This window comes from Macaca thibetana, chromosome 13 (genome assembly GCF_024542745.1).
Source record: "Macaca thibetana thibetana isolate TM-01 chromosome 13, ASM2454274v1, whole genome shotgun sequence".
In the NCBI taxonomy this organism is placed as follows: Eukaryota; Metazoa; Chordata; class Mammalia; order Primates; family Cercopithecidae; genus Macaca; species Macaca thibetana.
Window position 1 is genome coordinate 22,014,574 of NC_065590.1, and position 23,727 is coordinate 22,038,300.

Sequence of the window (23,727 nt, forward strand, 5' to 3'; positions counted from 1 at the left end):
TAAAACAAGTCCTCCCATCAGTCTCTCTGATCTTCTCATCCATAACATCACAACTTGAACATGTGTATTTATTAGCTAGTCCTTGACCCCCAAGTGCTTGGAAAAATCATTATTGTTTTTTAAATAGATAAATTCTTATCACCATTAACCCTGGGGTAACTCATGGGAGAAGCCACCAGAATGCAAATCTATGTTTGCAAGTTAGTCCAATCTGAAGTTGTGACTTCAGATTTGGTGTCATATATGAGATCTTTTGAAATAAACCTGAGTATTTGTTTTCAGTGGGCCTCCTGTTTAAAATTTGCTTTAACTTGTGAGGATGACCTCTTTAGGTATCCCCTCCTGGGACCCCAACATGAGTTTAACATACTCCACATGGTCTGTATTTTATGTAGGACCATCCCAAACCCAATCTTTAAATTTGATGAAAATCTGTCCATTTGTATGTGTATGATGGAGAATAGACAAGCTGATAATTTTATCTATATATATGTTACAGGTAGGTAAAAAGCTCCAGCCTTCTCTTCTCCATGACACAAATACAAATACAAATACAGTTTCTAACATATGCATGAGTAACTGTGTGTCTGTATCTAGATATCTCATTCATCTATTCATTATCTGCGTCTGTGGAAGAAGATCCATGAGGACAGGGATGATACACCAATGTCAGGCGTATGGAAGGTGCTCAACAAATATTTGTTTAATGAATGAATTAAAGGCAACTAATTGGTATCCACACATTAAAATTAGTGTATCATTATAAAATTTACTGAGGACCACAGCCTGATATTCTACTTAAGGATCTGGCTTACATGATCTGCCTGGCAACTTTGCAAAACTCTTACTAAGAACATGCACACAAGACACAGGCAGATTTCTCAGTTTTGGGAGAAGGATTCTTTGGCATAAGCACATTATCACTAGTTTATGGAGCCAATCATGGTTTTCAGTTACTGCTGTTATAGCTTTCTAACTAGAAATTTCATTAAATTTAATTTACCTGGTTGGGTGCTGTTCAGTTCACCCTTAGAGTGTATAGTGATGCATATTTTGGCACATACATTTCCAATAAGTAAACACTCAGATTTGTGTGAACTGTGTGGTCCAAGAAAGAGTCACTTATAATGTACATATTCCAACTGAGCAAACCGTGACTGGTTATTAGTGATGCGCTCCCTGCATATATGCACTGTTTAACTAATTTGCAATAGACTATCAAAGAAAGTATAATGATAGGGCTAATTGTGTTAACACTAATAGGTGATTGAAAACATTATATATAATATACATGTACAATTTAGATTCATAGGCTTCTTTTATATAGTAGAAATAAATCTATTTATATATGTTGCTAACAATAAATTACTTATTGATTTTGCTCTTCGTCAATTCTTGACTACATCCAAGTTCTTTCTCCTCCAAACAGTAATGAAGGACAGGACAGATGGGTGATGAATTATTGGGTCCTGCTTAGGTGGGCTGTGATGAAAAATGAAGTTTGAGATCCATGGGCCTAGAGCAAGTTCCTTTTTTCCTACAGGCAAAATACCCTGTCCATTGTAATGACAGCAATATTCTTTCCCACCTGAATTCAGTCCAACCCGGTAGCCCCCAGAATCTCGCAGTTTTGCAACGTATCATTTCTATTTCCCCTTATAGCTAGTGTGGGTTTTAAATGTAAACCTGTAAAGTTACAGTGGGAAGAAGCAGCTCTATCACAGCCAGTTTTCAGCTGTGATGTGCTTGCTGGACGATGTTCCCATGGGTGACACATTTCCATGGACATGATAATCCCACAGGAGGTTGAGAGTTGGGGACCATGTCTTTCCCAGTGGCCCAGACTTCACTGTATTCTTCTCATCCACAAAATGGAAATCATTCCATTTTGGAATGATGAAGAATGACGTTTTTGTAGTCATAACCCTGAATCTGCTTTAACTTAATAAAAAATGAAACAATTTGCAAATTCAGTTTCTTCTAACCAGGCATAAGTTTCTTGAGACACCCCTCACCACTCATCACATCACAGTGGATCTGTGGTGTGGTTGGGAATCACGCACTTCAAACTTCAAAATATAAATATAAAAGTTCTCAGAAAAAGTGTGCAGGGGCTTAGACAACCCCTCTAACGGCTTTGGTGGTCCCTGTTATGTCTTGTTCTGTACTCTGGTGCTTAATTATAGGAGCTAAGCTCCCATCCTTTCGTATTTTCTAAAGCACTCTCCTGAAGTTTTTCAAAATGCGGCAGTTTTTATATATCTTTGTGGCATTGCTCTTAAACAGCTTATTGGAACTACTTCAATTTATTAAAAATAATTTCCCACAGAAATAAGCTATTTAAATACAAACAGAAAACTCCTTTCCATGTACTGAAGGTTGTATACATGTGGAGTCTGTCCCTCTTGAGAGAGGGTTTCCACTGGAAGAAGTTGATGCTGGTAATTGCCACATCCTTGGGCATCACTGTCCACATCACTGTCATCAGCTTCTCCAGGCCAGTCACCTGAACTGTCTTATTCTACCTTTGTGCACACCTTACCATTTCCTGCCTCTGCAGTTGCATTCACCCAGCACTTCCTGTTCCTAAGATCCGTTCCTCCCATTCAATTCCCAGCATCCCCAAGCCTCAGCTCACAATCTCTCTTCTCTAAGAAACCTTTGCAGGTTGAGTATGCAGGGCTTTAGTCATGCTGCTTCATATTCTCTTATTATTTTACTCAAAATAATGCCTCACAATCTGTTGAGCACTTGTAGGGCAGGTGCTATTATTTTTCCCATATAAAGGATGGAGAAGTAGCCCTTTAGGGAAGTTAGTACAGGTGGACAAAATATAGGTTATTGTTCTTTGTGAGAGTGGCCAAGGAGATGAGTTCTATTTTAGGTGTGTTGAGCTTGAGCTCTCTGGCATATCAGGTGCCAAGTGTGGTGGCAAGTGGACACACAGACCTGGTGGTTAGGTATGAGATGAGCACAAAGGCAGGGGCTGGGTAGTGATGAGATCTACTAAGAACTGTGTGTGCAGTGCTAAGTGGCAGGGACCTAAGATGCAGCCTTCTCTAAAGGTAGGGGTTTTGTTTGCACAATCTTTCTGCATTTCTAGAACTCTCTGAGACCAACAGATACAGAAGGCAGTGATGCAAATGCCTGCCAGCTACTCTCCAGGAGTCCATATTTACCTGCTTCCTGCTCAGGAAAGAGATGGATAGATGGACTCCTTAGAAACACAAGACACCACTTTGATTGTGGGAGGCTTGGAACACATATGTTTTCTTTTCCCCCTTTTGCCTAAGTTAAAATCAACACTCACCTGAAAAATCTGTTTCAGACTGTGTTCTGAGGGCATTGGGAGGCACAGCATGCTGAAATGTCTGATGAAGCGGGGAGTCACAGGGTTGCGGCCACCGCCTGGAGGTGCACATGCTGATACAATTGTTACATCCTGTGTGCAGAGAAATCCACTTGGATCACTCATCAGAGAACGAAATGAGACCTGCCTATCCCAATGGTAGGACTTCCCAAATGCCAGCATTGCATTACATTTTTTGTGTATGTTAAATGACTTCTCACAATCACTCCAAGAGACCACTGTAATTACACCTATTTTATAGATTAAAAAACCAAGGCCCTGGATGGTTAAGTAAGTTGCTCAAGGTCACTCACCTGATTAATCTACTTTATATAAATACCTTTATGTGAAACTGTAATCTTAAAAGCTTTGTTATCTGAAGATAAAATATAGCCATTCTTTCAACAAATATTCATTATTCATGGTAGTTAAGTTTAGTAAAGTTGGCTGGAGCACTGGATTAGTGGATACTGAGCCACCGCTCCTAGGGTTAGGTTTCTGTGAGTCTCTGTGATGACATTTTTGTCAACTGACCAATACATAACTTTGTTTTATGTGCGTTTCTGTTTAAAACGCCTTATTTTATATTGTTGAGTCATTAACATTGAACTCATGGACCACAGCACTATTACTCATGCCTAAATGAAATTTATCAAATTCATTCATTTTTTTCAGTAAGGCACATCACAGCCTTTTTGTGTTTAGGAATAGTAGACAGCACTTTAGCACTACACTTGGGCCATTTTAAATAGCAAAATCACCAACAGAAGGCATAAAAATGTGAAAATGTGGCCTCCAGTAGACTGTGTAAAGGGCAGTTGTTCACAGCACGAGAGCTGAAAAAGAAGGCAGAGTGTTGTCTGGTTCCACCTCATCGGGGAACTGTGGGTTGGATGGCTAGAATTTTTCGCCTCTCCGTACATGTCTGCAAAAGACAGAATAAGTGCTATGAATATTGATTTTGCAGTTACAAATTTTTGTGGGCAGGTGAATCTTCAAACATGGAATCCACAAATAGCCTGGGCTATTGTGAATTAAATGGAAAACAAAAGCCCTGTGGGTCTAATGGAGAGAACATGCCACCTATTCCATCTGAAAGCAGCTTTAGTGGGAAGGACAGAGGTTAATACCATAAATCAATGATCTTAAAAATAAATGTGAAACTTTGGGAGGCTGAGGCAGGCAGATCACTTGAGTCCAGGAGTTCAAGACCAGATTGGGCAACATGACGAAATCCTGTCTCTACTAAAAATTCAAAAAATTAGCCAGGCATGGTGGCATGAGCCTGTGGTCCCAGCTACTCGGGGGGCTGAGGTGGGAGGATTGCTTGAGCCCTGGAGGTTGAGGCTGCAGTGAGCCTCTATTGTGCCAGTGCAGTCCAGCCTCAGTGACAGAATGAGACCCTGTCTCAAAAATAAAATAAAATAAAATAAAATAAAATTGCAATAAAAATCACAGTAAGGTTTTTGAAGGAAAGGGATATAATGCTGAGGCAATGCTTGATGGGGGAACCTTACTTAGTCTGTGGGTCAGAGAAGATTTGGCCAAGGAAATGGTACTTGCAGTGGAGAGCTGGAAGCTGATAGAGGCAGAAGACAAGGCCATAGGGGTGAAGGGAGCAGATGCATTTCTGGTGAAGTGAAGAGTGTGTGCCAATTCCTTTGGTAGGAGGAAGAATCTGAAGACCAAGAGGAAGGCACTCTTGATCTCAGCTCTACAGTACCAAGGCTTGAGGTGGTACCAAGGCTGTCTCTATGTGAATCAGTTCCAATAAACAACGGCTTACTATGTACAAGGTATTAAGCTTAGCAGGGGCCATAAAGATGAGGGAGATGGAGGTCAGGAGCTCAGAGTCTAACATGAAGGAATGCAACACAAGATGAGCACATCAACAGCTGTGACTCAAGAGAGAATGTGAAGACCATAAAGACACACACAGTGCTCCATGCAGGTGAAAGAGGAGCTCACACTGGAAATGGGGGTTTAAGGAAAGACCTTGTGAGCGAGGCAATTTGGAGATGGGCGTTGAAGGAGTAGAAGGATTACAAGGGAAGAGCTGGAGAGAAGGGCCCTTCCAGGTAGAGGACACTATCACAAAGGCATGCAATGGAGGATATGGGTGCATTCAGGAGACATCAAGCCTTCTGCCTCAGTGGGACTGTGGGACATGTGCAGGGAGCAGCAAAAGATCCTTGGATCAGAGCAGCCATTCACAGCCATATGTGGGAGCCTCAGAGAGCCAGGGCGAGGCATTTCCATGTGATTTGTTTGGCAGAGAGGAGCTACTGAGCACTGGCCTGGTGGGAGGTTTGGCAGTCATTCCCTTCCCACCCTCATCCCCATGGCACTGAGTCAGGGGAATTCTAAACCTGCAAAGGGCACGTGATATTCTCTCCTCACTGCGTTGTTGTGAAGATAAAGTTAGATAAAATTATTTGGAAAGTAAAAAAACCTTATATGCAAAAGACTGCTTTCTTTATAAAGAGGCCTAATTATATTCTCTTTTTAGGAAAGGTTTTCCTGTTTAATACAGGTTGTAAATGCAGTCTGGAAGAAGACAACTGCTGACTGCTTCCCAGGAACTGAATACAGGTTCATCTTCCATCCGGGACTTCCTGTGTTGGTGAATGAGGCCCCTTTCTCAGGACCTACTACCTCCGCCCCCATCAGTTTTCACCTATGCACAACTTGAACCCTCTCTTCAGTCTCTATTTATCCCTCTGCCTCTTACACTCATCTTATTTTTCACTTCAAAGAATGTTTATGCCTTATTTAAGCTCTCATTTTGATAGACAGAAAGTGCTCTACCTGGATTTCCCAGGGAACTGGAGCTTAGCAACGTGGGCAGGGAGGAATCTTAGCTGAAATCACATATTCAGAAGCCGAATGGCCTGAGCTCTAATCCCAGTTTTGCCACTTACGAGTAGTGTGACCTTGGACCAGTCACATAACTCCATACTCTTGGCCTATTTCTTGATCTATAAAACAAGGCTGATAGCATTATCCATCTTGTAGGGATGTTGGGTGCTAGCAGGTGGGAAACACTTAGAATAGTGCCTGTAGTGCTCAGCGATTCTAAACACTTAGAATAGTGCTCAAATAAAAACAAATATTTGTTTTTATTGTGAGCAAAACTAAACATGCCCCCTGCCCTCTTCTTGTCAAGCGTGTTGGTTTCTGTTCTCCAGAACAGAAATGGGGCAGTTAGCCTAGGTTCCCCCTCCTTCCTCTTGACTCCATACTCTACCTGTGATGGTTAACACTGAGTATCAACTTGATTGGATTGAAGGATACAAAGTATTGATCCTGGGTATGTATGTGAGAGTGTTGCCACAGGAAACTAACTTTTGAGTCAGTGGGCTGGGAAAGGCAGAATCACCCTTAACCAACCCTTAAATTGTAGGCACAATCTAATCAGCTGCCCGTAGAGCTAAACTACAAGGAGGCAGAAAAATGTGAAAAGAGTGACTGGCCTAGCCTCCCAGCCTACATCTTTCTACCATGCTGGATGCTTCCTGCCCTTGAACACCGGACTCCAATTTCTTCAATTTTGGAGGTTGGACTGGCTGTCCTTGCTTCTCAGTCTGCAGATGGCCTATTGTGGGAAGTCGTGATCATGTGAGTTAATACTTAATAAACTCCTTTTTATGTATATATATATATCTATTCTGTTAGTTCTGTCCCTCTCAAGAACCCTGACTAACACACCACCAGTCCTGCTGGTCTGCCTTCTGGCTTCTAAACGCTTCTGACCACACGCATCACCCCAGGAGGCTCGACCCTCATCTCTTGTCCTCTAGGCTACTGCAGTTGCCTCTGTTCTTGCTTCCTCTTTAGCCCATCCCTCCCCTGCAGCCAAGGGAATCTTTCCATAACATTTCCTTCAGCAGCTCCTCAGCACTTACAGGATAAATCCAGTTTCCTCCTCATGGGCCCACAGCACCATGGGATGTGACCCCTGCCTCTCCTGTTGCTTTGGTGCTCATATTTCACACCACCTTAGTATTTTACATTCTCCGCTTCTGGGGTATAAAACGCTCCCTTTCCCTGCTTTGGCATGCATGCCTTCAGAATCCAGCTCCAACATCACTTCTGGGAGGCTTCTCCCATCCTCCACCCAGCCCTATCCCTGAATCTCTCCTGTCTCTCCCCTCTCGCCACTCTGCATTAGAAATGTCTGTCCACCCTCTGAAGCTCTCTGGGAGGCAGGGACTGTTTCACTTGTTCACGGATCTCCTGAATCAAACATGGCAAAAACTCAATATAGACTGAATGCATTGAATTACAAGGAGGAAAAACCGAGGCCACATGTCATGGGCTGAATTGTGTCCCCTGTCCCCAAATCATATGTTGAAGTCCTAACTCGGCATCTCAGAATGTGGCTGTATTTGGAAATAGGGTCTTTAAAGATGTGATAAGCTAAAATGAGGCCACTAGGGTAAGCCCTAATCCAGCATGACGGGTGTGCTTATAAGAAGAGATTTGGACACAGACAGACACAGAGGGAAGCCCATATAAAGACATAGGGAAAGAGTGTTCAGAAGAAACTAATCCTGCAGACACCTTGTTCTTAGACGTCTAGTCTTCAGAATTATGAGAAAACAAACTTCTGTTGTGTAATCCACCCCATTTATGGTACTTTGCTATGGTAGTCTCACAAAGTATACATCATATTTCCTTGACATTTAAATTTAAGCACGCCAAGTAATTTAAAAGCTAAAGCAACCTGTATTTCTTTCCAAAATAGTTTGTTTCTGTCATAAAATCCCCCAAAATCTTGATACTGCCGAAGTAATTCAATCGGAGGCTGAGAGCCATAGCGATCCAGTCTGGGCATGTTTAAATCATCAACAAAAATCACAATTCGTTTGTTTCCCGGTGCTCCTAGGGAAATAAAATGAATTTAAGAATTATGATTTTCCCCTAGAAAATGTAAGCCAAAGCTAGGGTATGACTTTGGACTCAATGACATCCTATAGGTCATAAAGAGCTCAGTTCTAAGTCCTGCCCGGAGGAGGAGATTTCCTTCTGGCCCCACCCAGGCCCTTGCAGGAAGATGTGCTCCTGGTCAGGACGTCCACGTTGTCATGCCAGGTGGCCCCTTATCCTCACTGTCAGGGCACAAGATGGTGGCCTCTCTCCAGCAAGGAGTGAACCTTTCTCTGTCTCAGCCACTGCCCTCAGTAACTGTGTGGCTTAGGCATGAGTGAGGAACATCAGTTTCTTTCCATAGTAGGAAGAGGAAGAATGCCAAAGTTTCCTTTCATAAATGTCATCACGGCACCCTCACAGGGAAAACAGGTTAGATATTCAAAAGCATCCTGATCACATCAAAGGGAAATCCAGTGCAGTGGGGCTGCACAATGCCACATTTAAATAAATATACACACATTAGAAATACACACATTAGAAAAAGGAATGAGTGATAGCAGAGGAAAGAGAAACCCGACGGGCAAATGGCCATGTCTCTGCTGTTGGGATAATTACGGGAGGTGATTCCAAGGCAAACTGAGTGATTCACTCCATCCCATGGCCCCCTGGAAGCCAAGTAGCAGGATGGGGGGGCAAGGAAGGGGTCTAAGAGAAACCTCTGTAAAAATTTGGGGCCCCCACCAGAAAATAGACTGGCATCTGTTGCCCCTTGCCTACCTGAGCAGGAGAGAGGGGACAGAAAGAGGAGGCAGTGAAGCAGCTGGCAGCACCATTGTTTGGCATGACAGGGCCTGCTAGATGGTGGGCAATGTGGGAGGCAGCCAAGCCTAAGCCCTGACTGGTGCACCACCCCAGAGACTGTGGACTGAGCAAGTGGGCCCCAGTTGCAAGAGGCTGCAGATGGACTGCTGGAGAGTGAGGGCTGAGGTCCTGACTCCCACCCTCAGGGAAACTTCCAGTGGTGAGGCCAATGCCTGACCTACAGTTCTTTTGGGAGTTGCTTACAAGAGCCCATTCCTGAAAGCCTGCCTCACAGACAGCATGGACACCACTCAGTGCCAGCTACAGAAGCAGGGACCAGCCGCAGAGAGGCCCGTCTGAGCACCGGTTAGAGAGAAGAAACTTGTCCTTTCCTTCTTCTTCTCCATTCCCTGCATACTCCAGCCTCCTACAGGGAGGGTGGGGAGGAGTGACGAGCATCCAATGACCCCTTCACCTCCAGTATGTACCTGCAGCCACAAACCTGGCTTATGACAGAGGAGAGGAGGAACTTTGAATTGGGTATTGGATTGAGGCTTAGACTGGCCCAGACTCCAAATGTCTGAAGGTGACCAGAAAGTTATGCTAGTTATCTAAGCAGTTAATAAGGGAGGGTGGGGAAGCTACCACAAAACCTGGCTGAAAGCACTGACTGAAGAAAAAACCAAAACAGTCTCATACTTACTCCTCACTGAGTTCAGATAACCCAATGTGCCAAATATACAGAGGTTTGTTTATTTTAAATAAGGCGAAATCAGTGCATGTTGGAAGAACCTGGGTGGAGAGAGGGAGAGCCACGGAGAGGCAGAGATTGATGTTCTGAGTTGAAGGTGATGATAGAAATAAATGACTTGCTTGGCAACACTAAGACATCTACATAGCTAGCATAAAAACGCCATCAACAGAATCACCTTTACCAGTAAATTAAGCAAATAAAATATCCAATTGTCATTTTATTACATGTACTATTTATGTCATTTATTAGCTTAATGAATAATTTCTGTGGGACAAACTAAAATAATGATTCTTACCTAGAATATTTTTTCTTTTTCTCTCCAGTTTTGACTCAATGATCTCCTGTGTCCTTGCAGATGAAGTTTGAGCAGAAAAATTCAGATAAACAGGGACATAACCAGCTGATTCTTGAATTTTATTTAGCAATCCTTTCGCAATCACAGACTTAAATTAAAATAAGTTAATTAATGTCACATCAATATAATCTCTTTCAGTTATATCTGTAATAATTTGGCACAATAAGTAAGAAACATGATAAAAAGAGAGAGGTTAAAGCTAGATTGAAATGTCTGCTTTCTCTTACTGGAGATTCCATTTAGTTATATTTTTCAGAATCAAAGAGATATTCTAATCAGCACTATCTTAGCAAAAAGTTTTAATTTAGTTTCATGCCAAAATCCATCTTGGCTACTCTTCAAGCCAATTTATGGAAAGAGTCACAGAAAGATGCAAATTTCTTTTAGAATAATTTTTTTGGGAAACAGTGAAATTTTATGTGGACTCTCCAAAACTTATAAGCCCAAATCATCAGTATTCCTCCCTCCATTCTACTTTAACAAAAAACCCCAGATAATCAAGGATACCATTGTTGTATCAGGTATAAGTGAACAGGCAGGAGGGGATGGGCTGATCTTTATCAACAGTCTTTTGGGAATGCAAACTCCTCTGGCCAGTTCCCATCCAACCAGTGCAGTGGCAGCCCGCAAAATACCAAGGAATAAAACATAAAAGCCCCTAAGCACAAATGCTGGCCTACAGGGCTCTCTAGTTCATACAGTATCAACTCCAAGAATGTATTCAGAAACCGGCAAACTTTAGAACAATTCCTAGGATCAATATAGATTCAGCATAACATTCTTCCTGCAAAAGCGCTAAAAGCTAAAAAATAATTCCTCTCAGAAATAATATTACTTCTGGTGCTAACAATTTTAAGTCCACCATGCCCTCACATTTGGAGAGGACTTCTTGTCTGATGTGAGTTTCCTACCTTGCCCACTCCAGTTATTCCAGTAAACAACACAGAATGCTTGACTGCCAGTAGTTTTTCCATTAGGTACCCATAGCGCACTGTGTCAGTTGTGGGGACAAGCATTTCAAAAAATGGAACATCTCGGTTGTATTTGAAGGTAGGTATGATTCGTTCCCAGGGATCCAACCGTTTGGTGTCAAAGTCCATATGAATGCTCCACAGATCACCAGAACTGGGAAGCTAAAGTACAAAATTAAACACCACTTTCAATAGGGAATAAGCAATATTGACACACAGTAGTAGATATATTTATATAGAAACAAAGGCAGTCAAAAAACCTAAATGGATTTGGATTTCTTTTTTCGTTGTAGATACATAGTTATTTAGGTATCTGAGACTAGTTATTTAAACCAAATCATGCAACACAATGCATGAAAATATCTGTTATAGCAATTATATTAAAACCCATGTCAGAATTGTAAAGCATTTTTAATTAAATTTAACATTCAGGGGCTTACTCTATGCCAAATACTATCTCTGATGCTGAGGACAAGTGCTGAATGAGATCCAGTCTCTGTCTTCAATGACCTGGTAATCCCCCTGAGGGACATAAGCACTTCAGTTAATACCCATGGGGAAATAAGGGCTCTAAAGGAGTTTATTACAATCACACACACACACACACACACACACACACACACACACACACACACAGAGTGATGGCTCATTTCTACTTGCAGGGGAGTTATGGTGATGGCTACAGATTCAGGAAGGCTTCCAGGGGTGGTAATGCTACAACTCAGACTTGAAGAACAAGCTGGAGTCAGATGGGCAAAAAAGGGATGGCATGAGGTGGGAAAGAACGGGTTCAGGATTCAGACTAAAAAAACAGGATTAGAAGTCTGACGCCATGGAAAATATGATGTATGCTGGGAAGCACGAGAGCGCTGCATACATTGAGATGAGGCTGGAAATACAGACGGGCCAAATTTTAAAAGCTTTACTTATTAAAGATCTTAGAGCAACAGTTCAGTGTGGGATTCTAAGCAGGTAGGTAACATAATCAGATTGCATTTCAGAAGTTTCATTCTGGCAGCTGTACAGAGCAATACTGCTTCAAGGTCATTTGACAGTGACTTTTAGTAAGAAATTCATTTTTCATTGTGACTCTGTACATACATATATATGTATATCTACAAACATGTAAAATATTTACCTCTACTATGTGCAATTCACTCTACTTTCTTTTTTTTAATTGTTATCCAGGATCAAAGTTTTTTTTTTTTTTTTTATTATACTTTAAGTTCTAGGGTACATGTGCACAACGTTCAGGTTTGTTACGTATATGTTGGTGTGCTGCACCCGTTAACTCATCATTTACATTAGGTATATTTCCTAATGCTATCCCTCCTCCCTCCCCCACCCCACAATAGGCCCCAGTGTGTGATGTTCCCTGCCCTGTGTCCCGGTGTTCTCATTGTTCAATTCCCACCTATGAGTGAGAACATGTGGTGTTTGGTTTTCTATCCTTGTGATAGTTTGCTCAGAATGATGGTTTCCAGCTTCGTCCATGTCCCTACAAAGGACACGAACTCATCCTTTTTTATGGCTGCATAGTATTCCATGGTGTATATGTGCCACATTTTCTTAATCCAGTCTATCATTGGAAATTTGGGTTAGTTCCAAGTCTTTGCTATTGGGAATAGTGCCACAATAAACATACGTGTGCATGTGTCTTTATAGCAGCATGATTTATAATCCTTTGGGTATATACCCAGTAATGGGATGGCTGGGTCAAATGGTATTTCTAGTTCTAGATCCTTGAGGAATCGCCACACTGTCTTCCACAATGGTTGAACTAGTTTACAGTCCCACCAACAGTGTAAAAGTGTTCCTATTTCTCCACATCCTCTCCAGCACCTGTTGTTTCCTGACTTTTTAATGATTGCCATTCTAACTGGCATGAGATGGTATCTCATTGTGGTTTTGATTTGTGTTTCTCTGATGGCCAGTGATGATGAGCATTTTTTCATGTGTCTGTTGGCTGCATAAATGTCTTCTTTTGAGAAGTGTCTATTCATATCCTTTGCCCACTTTTTGATGGGGTTGTTTGATTTTTTTCTAGTAAATTTGTTTGAGTTCTTTGTAGATTCTGGATATTAGCCCTTTGTCAGATGGGTAGATTGTAAAAATTTTCTCCCATTCTGTGGGTTGCGTATTCACTCTGATGGTAGTTTCTTTTGCTGTGCAGAAACTCTTTAGTTTAATTAGATCCCATTTGTCTGTTTTGGCTTTTGCTGCCATTGCTTTTGGTGTTTTAGTCATGAAGTCCTTGCCCATGCCTATGTCATGAATGGTATTGCCTAGGTTTTCTTCCAGGGTTTTTATGGTTTTAGGTCTGACATTTAAGTCCTTAATCCATCTTGAAATAATTTTTGTATAAGGTGTAAGGAAGGGATCCAGTTTCAGCTTTCTACATATGGCTAGCCAGTATTCCCAGCACCATTTATTAAATAGGGAATCCTTTCCCCATTTCTTGTTTTTGTCAGATTTGTCAAAGATCAGATAGTTGTAGATGTGTGGTATTATTTCTGAGGGCTCTGTTCTGTTCCATTGGTCTGCATCTCTGTTTTGGTACCAGTACTATGCTGTTTTCGTTACTGTAGCCTTGTAGTATAGTTTGAAGTCAGGTAGCATGATGCCTCCAGCTTTGTTCTTTTTGCTTAGGATTGTCTTGGCAATGCAGACTCTTTTTTGGTTCCATATGAACTTTAAAGTAGTTTTTTCCAATTCTGTGAAGAAAGTCATTGGTAGCTTGATGGAGATGGCATTGAATCTATAAATTACCTTGGGCAGTATGGCCAATTTCACAATATTGATTCTTCCTATCCATGAGCATGGAATGTTCTTCCATTTGTTTGTGTCATCTTTTATTTCATTGAGCAGTGGTTTGTAGTTCTCCTTGAGGAGGTCCTTCACATCCCTTGTAAGTTGGATTCCTAGATATTTTATTCCCTTTGAAGCAATTGTGAGTAGGAGTTCACTCATGATTTGGCTCTCTGTTAGTCTGTTATTGGTGTATAGGAATGCCTGTGATTTTTGCACATTGATTTTATATCCTGAGACTTTGCTGAAATTGCTTATCAGCTTAAGGAGATTTTGGGCTGAGACAGTGGGGTTTTCTAAATATACAATCATGTCATCTGCAAACAGGGACAATGTGGCTTCCTCTTTTCCTAATTGAATACCCTTTATTTCTTTCTCCCGCCTGATTGTCCTAGCCAGAACTTCCAACACTATGTTGAATAGGAGTGGTGAGAGAGGGCATCCCTGTCTTGTGCCAGTTTTCAAAGAGAATGCTTCCAGTTTTTGCCCATTCAGTATGATATTGGCTGTGGGTTTGTCATAAATAGCTCTTATTATTTTGAGATAAGTCCCATCAATACCTAGTTTATTAAGAGTTTTTAGCATGAAGGGCTGTTGAATTTTGTTGAAGGCCCTTTCTGCATCTATTGAGATAATCCTGTGGTTTTTGTCATTGGTTCTGTGTATATGATGGATTACGCTTATTGAATTGTGTATGTTGAACCAGCCTTGCATCCCAGGGATGAGCTTTTTGATGTGCTGCTGGATTTGATCTGCCAGTATTTTATTGAGGACTTTTGCATCGATGTTCATCAGGGATATTGGTCTAAAATTCCCTTTTTTTGTTGTGTCTCTGCCAGGCTTTGGTATCAGGATGATGCTGGTCTCATAAAATGAGTAAGGAAGAATTCCCTCTTTTTCTATTGATTGGAATAGTTTCAGAAGGAATGGTACCAGCTCCTCTTTGTATCTCTGGTAGAATTCAGCTATGAATCCATCTGGTCCTGGACTTTTTTTGGTTGGTAGGCTATTAATTATCGCCTCAATTTCAGAGCCTGCTATTGGTCTATTCAGGGATTCAGCTTCTTCCTAGTTTAGTCTTGGGAGGGTGTGTGTGTCCCAGAATTTATCCATTTCTTCTAGATTTTCTAGTTTATTTGAGTAGAGGTGTTTATAGTATTCTCTGATGGTAGTTTGTATTTCTGTGGGGTTGGTGGTGATATCCTCTTTAGCATTTTTTATTGCATCTATTTGATTCTTCTCTCTTTTCTTCTTTATTAGTCTTGCTAGCAGTCTATCATTTTTGTTGATTTTTTCAAAAAACCAGCTCCTGGATTCATTGATTTTTTTGAAGGGTTTATTGTGTCTCTATCTCCTTGAGTTCGGCTCTGATCTTAGTTATTTCTTGCCTTCTGCTAGCTTTTGAATGTGTTTGCTCTTGCTTTTCTAGCTCTTTTAATTGTGATGTTAGGGTTTCAGTTTTAGATATTTTCTGCTTTCTCTTGTGGGCATTTAGTGCTATAAATTTCCCTCTACACACTGCTTTAAATGTGTCCCAGAGATTCTGGTATGTTGTGTCTTTGTTCTCATTGGTTTCAAAGAACATCTTTATTTCTGCTTTCATTTTGTTATGTACCCAGTAGTCATCCAGGAGCAGGTTGTTCAGTTTCCATGTAGTTGTGCAGTTTTGAGTGAGTTTCTTAATCCTGAGTTCTAGTTTGATTGCACTGTGGTTTGAGAGACAGTTTGTTTTGATTTCTGTTCTTGTACATTTGCTGAGGAGTGCTTTTCTTCCAACTATGTAGCCAATTTTGGAATAAGTGCGATGTGGTGCTGAGAAGAATGTATATTCTGTTGATTTGGGGTGGAGAGTTCTGTAGATGTCTATTAGGTCCACTTGGTGCAGAGATGAGCTCAAGTCATGGATATCCTTGTTAAGTTTCTGTCTCATTGATCTGTCTAATGTTGACAGTGGGGTGTTAAAGTCCCCCATTATTATTGTGTGGGAGTTTAAGTCTCTTTGTAGGTCTCTAAGGACTTGCTTTATGAATCTGGGTGCTCCTGTATTGGGTGCATGTTTAGGATAGTTAGCTCTTCTTGTTGATCCCTTTACCATTATTTAATGGCCTTCTTTGTCTCTTTTGATCTTTGTTGGTTTAAAGTCTGTTTTATCAAAGACTAGGATTGCAACCCCTGCTTTTTTTGTTTTCCATTTGCTTGGTAGATCTTCCTCCATCCCTTTATTTTGAGCCTATGTGTGTCTCTGCATGTGAGATGGGTCTCCTGAATACAGCACACTGATGGGTCTTGACTCTTTATCCAATTTGCCAGTCTGTGTCTTTTAATTGGAGCATTTAGCCCATTTACATTTAAGGTTAATATTGTTATGTGTGAATTTGATCCTGTCATTATGGTGTTACCTGGTTATTTTGCCCATTAGTTGATGCAGTTTCTTCCTAGCATCAATGGTCTTTACAATTTGGCATGTTTTTGCAATGGCTGGTACCAGTTGTTCCTTTCCATGTTTAGTGCTTCCTTCAGGAGCTCTTGTAAGGCAGGCCTGGTGGTGACAAAATCTCTCAGCATTTGCTTGTCTGTAAAGGATTTTATTTCTCCTTCACTTATGAAGCTTAATTTGGCTGGATATGAAATCCTGGGTTGAAAATTCTTTTCTTTAAGAATGTTGAATATTGGTCCCCACTCTCTTCTGGCTTGTAGAGTTTCTGCCGAGAGATCCGCTGTTAGTCTGATGGGCTTCCCTTTGTGGGTAACCCGACTTTTCTCTCTGGCTGCCCTTAATATTTTTTTCCTTCATTTCAACTTTGGTGAATCTGGAGTTGCTCTTCTCGAGGAGTATCTTTGTGGTGTTCTCTGTATTTCCTGAATATGAATGTTGGCCTGCCTTGCTAGGTTGGGGAAGTTCTCCTGGATAATATCCTGCAGAGTGTTTTCCAACTTGGTTCCATTGTCCCCATCAGTTTCAGGTACATCAATCAGATGTAGATTTGGTCTTTTCACATAGTCCCATATTTCTTGGAGACTTTGTTCATTTCTTTTTACTCTTTTTTCTCTAAACTTCTTTTCTTACTTCATTTTATTTTTTTGATCTTCAGTCACTGATACCCTTTCTTCCACTTGATCAAATTGGCTGCTGAAGCTTGTGTATGCATCATGTAGTTCTCATGCCATGGTTTTCAGCTCCATCAGGTCATTTAAGGTCTTCTGTATGCTGTTTATTCTAGTTAGCCATTTGTCTAATCTTTTTTCAAGGTTTTTAGCTTCTTTGCGATGGGTTCGAACATCCTCCTTTAGCTCGGAGAAGTTTGTTATTACCGATTGTCTGAAGCTTTCTTCTCTCAACTCATCAAAGTCAGTCTCCATCCAGCTTTGTTCCATTGCTGGAAAGGAGTTGCATTCCTTTTGAGGAGAAGAGGTGTTCTGATTTTTAGAATTTTCAGCTTTTCTGCTCTTGTTTCTCCCCATCTTTGTGGTTTTATCTACCTTTGGTCTTTGATGATGGTGATGTACAGATGGGGTTTTGGTGTGGATATCCTTTCTGTTTGTTTTTTTCCTTCTAACAGTCAGGACCCTCAGCTGCAGGTCTGTTGGAATTTGCTGGAGGTCCACTCTAGACCCTGTTTGACTGGGTATCACCAGCAGAGACTGGAGAACAGCAAATATTGCAGAATGGGAAATGTTGCTGACTGATCCTTCCTCTGGAAGCTTCATCTCAGAGGGACACCCAGATGTATGAAGTGTCGGTCAGCCCCTACTGGGAGGTGTCTCCCAGTTAGGATACTCAAGGGTCAGGGACCCACTTGAGGAGGCAGTCTGTTCGTTCTCAGATCTCAAACTCTGTGCTGGGAGAACCACTACTCTCTTCAAAGCTGTCAGACAGGGACATTTAAGCCTGCCGAAGTTTCTGCTGCTTTTTGTTCAGCTATGACCTGCCCCCAGAGGTGGAGTCTACAGAGGCAGAAAGGCATTCTTGAGCTGCAGTGGGCTCCACCCAGTTAGAGCTTCCTGGCTGCTTTGTTTACCTACTCAAGCCTCAGCAGTGGTGGACGCCCCTCCCCAAGCCTTGCTGCTGTCTTGCAGTTCAGTCTCAGACTGCTGTGCTAGCACTGAGCGAGGCTCTGTGGGCATAGGACCCTCTAAGCCAGGCGTGGGGTATAATCTCCTGGTGCGCTGTTTGCTAAGACTGTTGGAAAAGAGCAGTATTAGGGTGGGAGTGTCCTGATTTTCCACGTACTGTCTGTCACGGCTTCCCTTGGCTAGGAAAAGGAATTACCCAACTCCTTGTGCTTCCTGGGTGAAGTGATGCCCTATCCCGCTCTGTGGGCTGCACCCACTGTCTGACAAGCCCCAGTGAGATGAACCCAGTACCTCAATTGGAAATGCAGAAATCACCCGTCTTCTGTATCATTCATGCTGGGAACTGTAGACTGGAGTTGTTCCTATTTGGCTATCTTGGAACCTCCTCAATTCACTCTACTTTCTATTCTATATATTTTTTAAACCTCAAGGTATAACATAACCTTTTTTGTCAAATATTAAGAGTCTATTTTAGCGAATTTCATATATATAAATATTAATATAACCACCCTAGATTAAAATATAGAACATGTACAGCACCTCAGAAGGCTTCTTTCTTCCACTTCTTTGTCAATATTAGTTTGTCTATTTGATATCCTTTCACCAATGCCACACTCTGAATTGCTGCTGTTTTATTGTCTTGAATTATTCAAGTCATGTAGTTTAAGTCCTCCAAATGTGTGTTCCTTCAAGATTATCTCAGTTATTTTATCTTTTTGTATAAATTTTAGAACAAGATTGTCAGATTTCATGGAAAAATTTTGTTGGGGATTTTGGGACTGAAGTTGCCTGGAATCTTCAAAATATTTTGGAAAGAACTGATAACTTAATAAAAGTATCTCAATCCATGAACATAGTATATCTCTTCATTTATACAGATCTTTTAAAATTTCTCTCAACAATGTTTTGTACTTTTCAGCAGAGGTCTTTCACATCATTCATTAATTTTATTCCTAAGTAGTTGGTATTTTGTTACTTTTATAAATGGTATTCTTTTAAATTTTCATTCATTAACTCTTTGTGGACCTTATATCCAAGGGCCTTACTAATGTACTTATTAATTGTAATCATTTGTTTGTAGATTGTTTAGGATTTTCTACATATTCAGTCATTTTTTTCTGCAAATAATGACTATTTTACTTTTTCCTTTCCAAAGTTTATATGTTTTATTTCTTTTTCTTGCCTTATTGCACTGGTTAGACTCTCCGATATAGTGTTTACTGAAAGTTGTAGTAGAGGATATTTCCTTTTTAAAAACTGGGTTGTGACCCTTTCACTTGATTTCATGACCAATTAATAGATTGTGACCTTAACTTTAAAAATACTGGTAGAGAGGGTAAATTAGATATGACTGGAGCAAAAGCAAAGGAATAATAAATAGGATATTTTAATAGCCCATGGAAGAAATAATAAGAATCTGGGTTATCCAAAGACAGCAAGGATGAAGACAAAAAGACATATTTAAAAAAGATACTTACGTGATAAAATTTATTGAATACTGACATATTATTTAATTTACATTCTATATTCAAATATTGCCATTTTTTCCAATAATATAATTTATAGCTATATTTTTCCAAGTCTAAGATCCAATCCAGGATCATGCATTGCACTTAATTATCTCTCTTTAGTCTCCTTTTATTCAGAAAAGTCTCTCAACTTTGTCTCTTATGACATAGATATATTTGAAGAATATAGTCCAGTTTATTTTACAAAATATTCATTGGTTTGGGTTTTCCAGGTGTAACCTCATGATTAGATTCAAGTTATACATTTTTGAAATAAATATCACAGAAGCAAGATTACATCTTTCACAGTGCCCCATATTAGGAAGCAGGCACAGGTTTGCCTTGATGTTAGTTAAGTTAAATTGATCATGTAGCTAAGGTGCTGTTTACACGTGTTTTTTTTTTTTAAGTAAACACTTAGAAACTATGTAAATACTGCTTATCATGAAATCTCTACCCACTAATTAAGTTAAATTGATCATGTAGCTAAGGTGCTGTTTACAAGTTTGTTTTTTTTGCTTTTTTTGTTTTGTTTTGTTTAGTAAATACTTAGAAACTATGTAAGTACTGCTTATCATGAAACCTCTACCCACCAATTTCAGTATTCATTGGTGATTCCTGCCTAAATCAATTATTACAATAATGGTTGCAAGGTGATGACTTTCTAACTTTATCCATTATTCCTTCTGCATAGGTTAGTTTGTATTAGCTATAAGAAAGAGTTTTTCTTTCTTCCTTACTTATTTAGTCATGCATATTTTTATTATGAGTATGGATTTTTATTTTTATTTTATTACAGATTTTTATTTTACTAAAAGGGTTATGATCCTATACTATGATTATTGATTTTGATGCTTAAATCTATCCAGCTTTGACCAGTGGAAGTCTCTTCAAACTGCCTTCTGTGTTCTTTTGACATGTCACATCATTCTTTGAGCACTTTTTTACTATGCAACATAAAAGAGTTGTTTTGTATTTTCCCTGATCCAGTCTTGAAATCAACTATTTTACTAGGAATTTCTCATTTTCTTTAGTGGAGGATGACAATAGTATTTAAAAATAAGTATACCAGATATGCTCATTGCTGCTATCAAGGTGTCTTTGTGTCTAGTTCCTTTCAGCACATGGACTAGAAAATTACATGTACATAAAATTTTATATGTATATAAAAATTTATCTATATAAAATGGACTAGAAAATTGATGTATACACACATCAATTTTCATACATTTACTTATTTATTTAAAGACAGAGCCTTGCTCTGTTGCCCAGGCTGGAGTGCAGTGGTAAGGTCATAGCTCAGTGCAGCCTCAAACTCCTGGGCTCAAGAGATCCTCTTGCCTCAGCCTCCTGAGTAGCTAGAACTACAGGTGTGCACCATTGAGCTTGGATACTAAAAACTTTTTTTGTAGAAACAGGAGTGTTGCTATATTGCACAGGCTAGTCTCAAACTCTTGGCCTCAAGTGGTCCTCCTGCTTTAGCCTCCTAAAATACTGGGATTACAGGTGTGAGCCATGTACCCAGGCAATTTTCATACAATTACATGTATGTATGTTAACATTTTGAATATCAATGAGTACTGAGACCTGCAATTCCAATCCAATAAAACAGAGTGCATTCTAATTTTTCTCCCTCCATATTTTTAAATCCCGTCTCTAACAGTGAGAAATTCATTGCCATTATTCTCAATATATTTACTTATTTAGTCAATCTTAGAATATATACCAAGTACATTCCAGCAATTCAGAATAGCTAACCAATCACATTGTTATTTTCATACTGTGAAAAATAAATTTACTGACTAGAATTCAATAGTTGTTTACAGTAGAGAGTTTTTATACACTTACACATCTTACTTTTTTAATATGACTAGGAGAGGGCTCCTGACTTAAAAAATATGATAAATGTTATCTATGGTTAGAAAAACATGAATACTTTTAGGAACCAGCTTAGTGTATAAGTTATATTTTCAATGGAACTAAAGCTTTTAAAGTTTTAATCTTAAAATTTAATTTTAATGATTCAGAATTATTATGCTAAAATGTAATTTATTTGGTTCTTACCCTGGCATCAGGATTATCATCAAATTGTGTTCTAATAAATGTATCAAAAGAATCCCAATAGTTTTCCATTAGGTTTCCACCCAAAGACCACAAATAACAGAATACAAAAGTCTGACACAGTATAGTGTTCAGTTTTGTTTGTTCCTGAAAGAATAAAGAGAAACAGACTTAATATTTTATATATAAACATAAAAAGAATCCTAAGCTGCAAAGTGTAAAGGTATTTTTCTTCCATTTAGACTAACACATTTTTAAATGGGCACAGTGTATGTTTCTTACACTTCATGCAATGGTTCACAGAGTAGTGTTTTCTTACAGTTATATATTATAATCACTGATGAGAAAATGAATGAGAAGGAATATGTAGGGAAAAAAAGTCCAAGTTTGTCTTTCAACTGATTATTATAATTTTTTAAATACCTGCATGAAGGTATGTAAGCAGATTGAGAATATCTTGTATTGGGAATATGTTGTAGAGTGTAAGAGAATTCAAAATTGAGTAGAGGAATGAACTATACATGCTAACGTTCCTTGTAACTTTGAGATTCTATGAATGTAATCATAGCTATTAGTCCCCTGAAAAATTAACTTAAAAATCAAATGGTTATATTTTAGAATGGAGTCATTTCTTTGCAAGGAATTTATACAATAATCTAATTTTTCTAGCTTCATAGCAGTAAGAAAACTCTTCATACCATTGCCAAGTTAACTCCATCTTTCCCAAGTATCAAGGACTCCAATAAGCAACAGAGTGTAGTAACTTTGCTGATGTCCACTTGTGGAATTGCTTGGCTGCACTTTTTATTGATAAAATGTAAACCTTCATCAACATAACGTTGGAAAAGATTTAATATATATTCTTGGGTTTCCTCATTCAGCTGAAAATGAAACAAATGATAGTTTGGCAAGACCTGATAAATACATAATTCAGTTTAGAATTGGGTTGGTTAAAATCTGGATATTTCTATATATTCAGTGATCTTTCGACCAAAGGCTATAACTATCACAACATATTAAACAAATTAAATTTTAAGGAAACCTTTTATGACTGGGAAGGGATACATGGGGGAAATTATGGGTAGTTGATTGCATTCTATTTCTTGGTCTGGCAATGGGTTCAGAGGTGTTAATTTCATAATTATTTCTTAAGCTGCCAATACATAAAATATTTAAAAGTGAATTCAGTCCCTCTCACTACTCTTATTCAACTTTGTCCTGAAGTCCTAGCTAATGCAATAGGACAATAAAAGGAAATAAAAGGTATACAGATTGGGAAGGAAGAAGTAAAACTGTCTTTGTCCACAAATAACATAATTGTCTATGTGGAAAATCTACCTAAATTGACAAAACAAAACAAACAAAACTGGAACTCATAGGTAATTATGGTAAAGTTGCAGGATATGAGGTTAACATATACAAGTCAATCATTTTCTTATACACCAGCAAGGAGCAATTGGAATTTGAAATTAAAAATACAATATAATTTACATTAGTGCCAAAAATAAATTAACTATAAATATAACAAAATATGTACTAGATCTATATAAGACAAGCTATAATACTCTGATGAAAGAAGCTGAAGAACTACTAATAGAGAGAAATACCACATTCATGGGTAGGAAGACTAAAGAGTCTTACGATGTCAATTTCTCCGATGTTATCTATAAATTCAACAAAATCTCAGTCAAAATTCCAGCAAGTTACTTTGTGGATTAATTGACAAACTGATTCTAAAGTTTATATGGAAAGGCAAAAGACCCAGAATAACCAACACAACAATGAAGAAAAAGAACAAAGTTGAAAAACTGACACTACCCAAATTCAAGACTTACTATACAGCTGCAGTAATCAAGACAGTGGGTTATTGGTGAAAGAATGGACAAGTAGATCAATGGAACAGAATGGAGAGCACAGAAATAGATCTACATAAATACAGTCAATTGATTTTTAACAAAAAAGCAAAGGCAATCCGATGGAGAAAGGACAGTCTTTTCAACAAATGGTGCTGGAACAACTGGATATACACATGCAAAAAAACGAATTTAGACACAGACCTTATACCCTTCCTAAAAATTAACTGAAAATGGATTATAAATGTAAAACACAAAATATGAAGTTTTTAGAAGATAACAGGAGAAAATCTACATGACTTTGGGCTTGGTGATGACTTC

At 39.2% G+C, this 23,727-nt stretch overlaps 1 protein-coding gene across 3 annotated transcripts in view; it reads right to left on the reverse strand.

The window, feature by feature from the left end:
* The window catches only part of DNAH6 (dynein axonemal heavy chain 6), a 368,310-nt gene that overhangs the window by 137,165 nt on the left and 207,418 nt on the right, over window positions 1–23,727 (reverse strand). For all 3 annotated transcript variants that reach the window (XM_050754693.1, XM_050754695.1, XM_050754692.1), the window contains exons 36-41: window positions 22,252–22,434; window positions 21,557–21,700; window positions 11,043–11,264; window positions 10,072–10,219; window positions 8,076–8,233; window positions 3,311–3,442 (exon numbers count right to left, since the gene is read on the reverse strand). In XM_050754693.1, coding sequence (XP_050610650.1) covers window positions 3,311–3,442; window positions 8,076–8,233; window positions 10,072–10,219; window positions 11,043–11,264; window positions 21,557–21,700; window positions 22,252–22,434 — 987 coding nt within the window. The remainder of the gene's footprint in view (window positions 1–3,310; window positions 3,443–8,075; window positions 8,234–10,071; window positions 10,220–11,042; window positions 11,265–21,556; window positions 21,701–22,251; window positions 22,435–23,727) is intronic.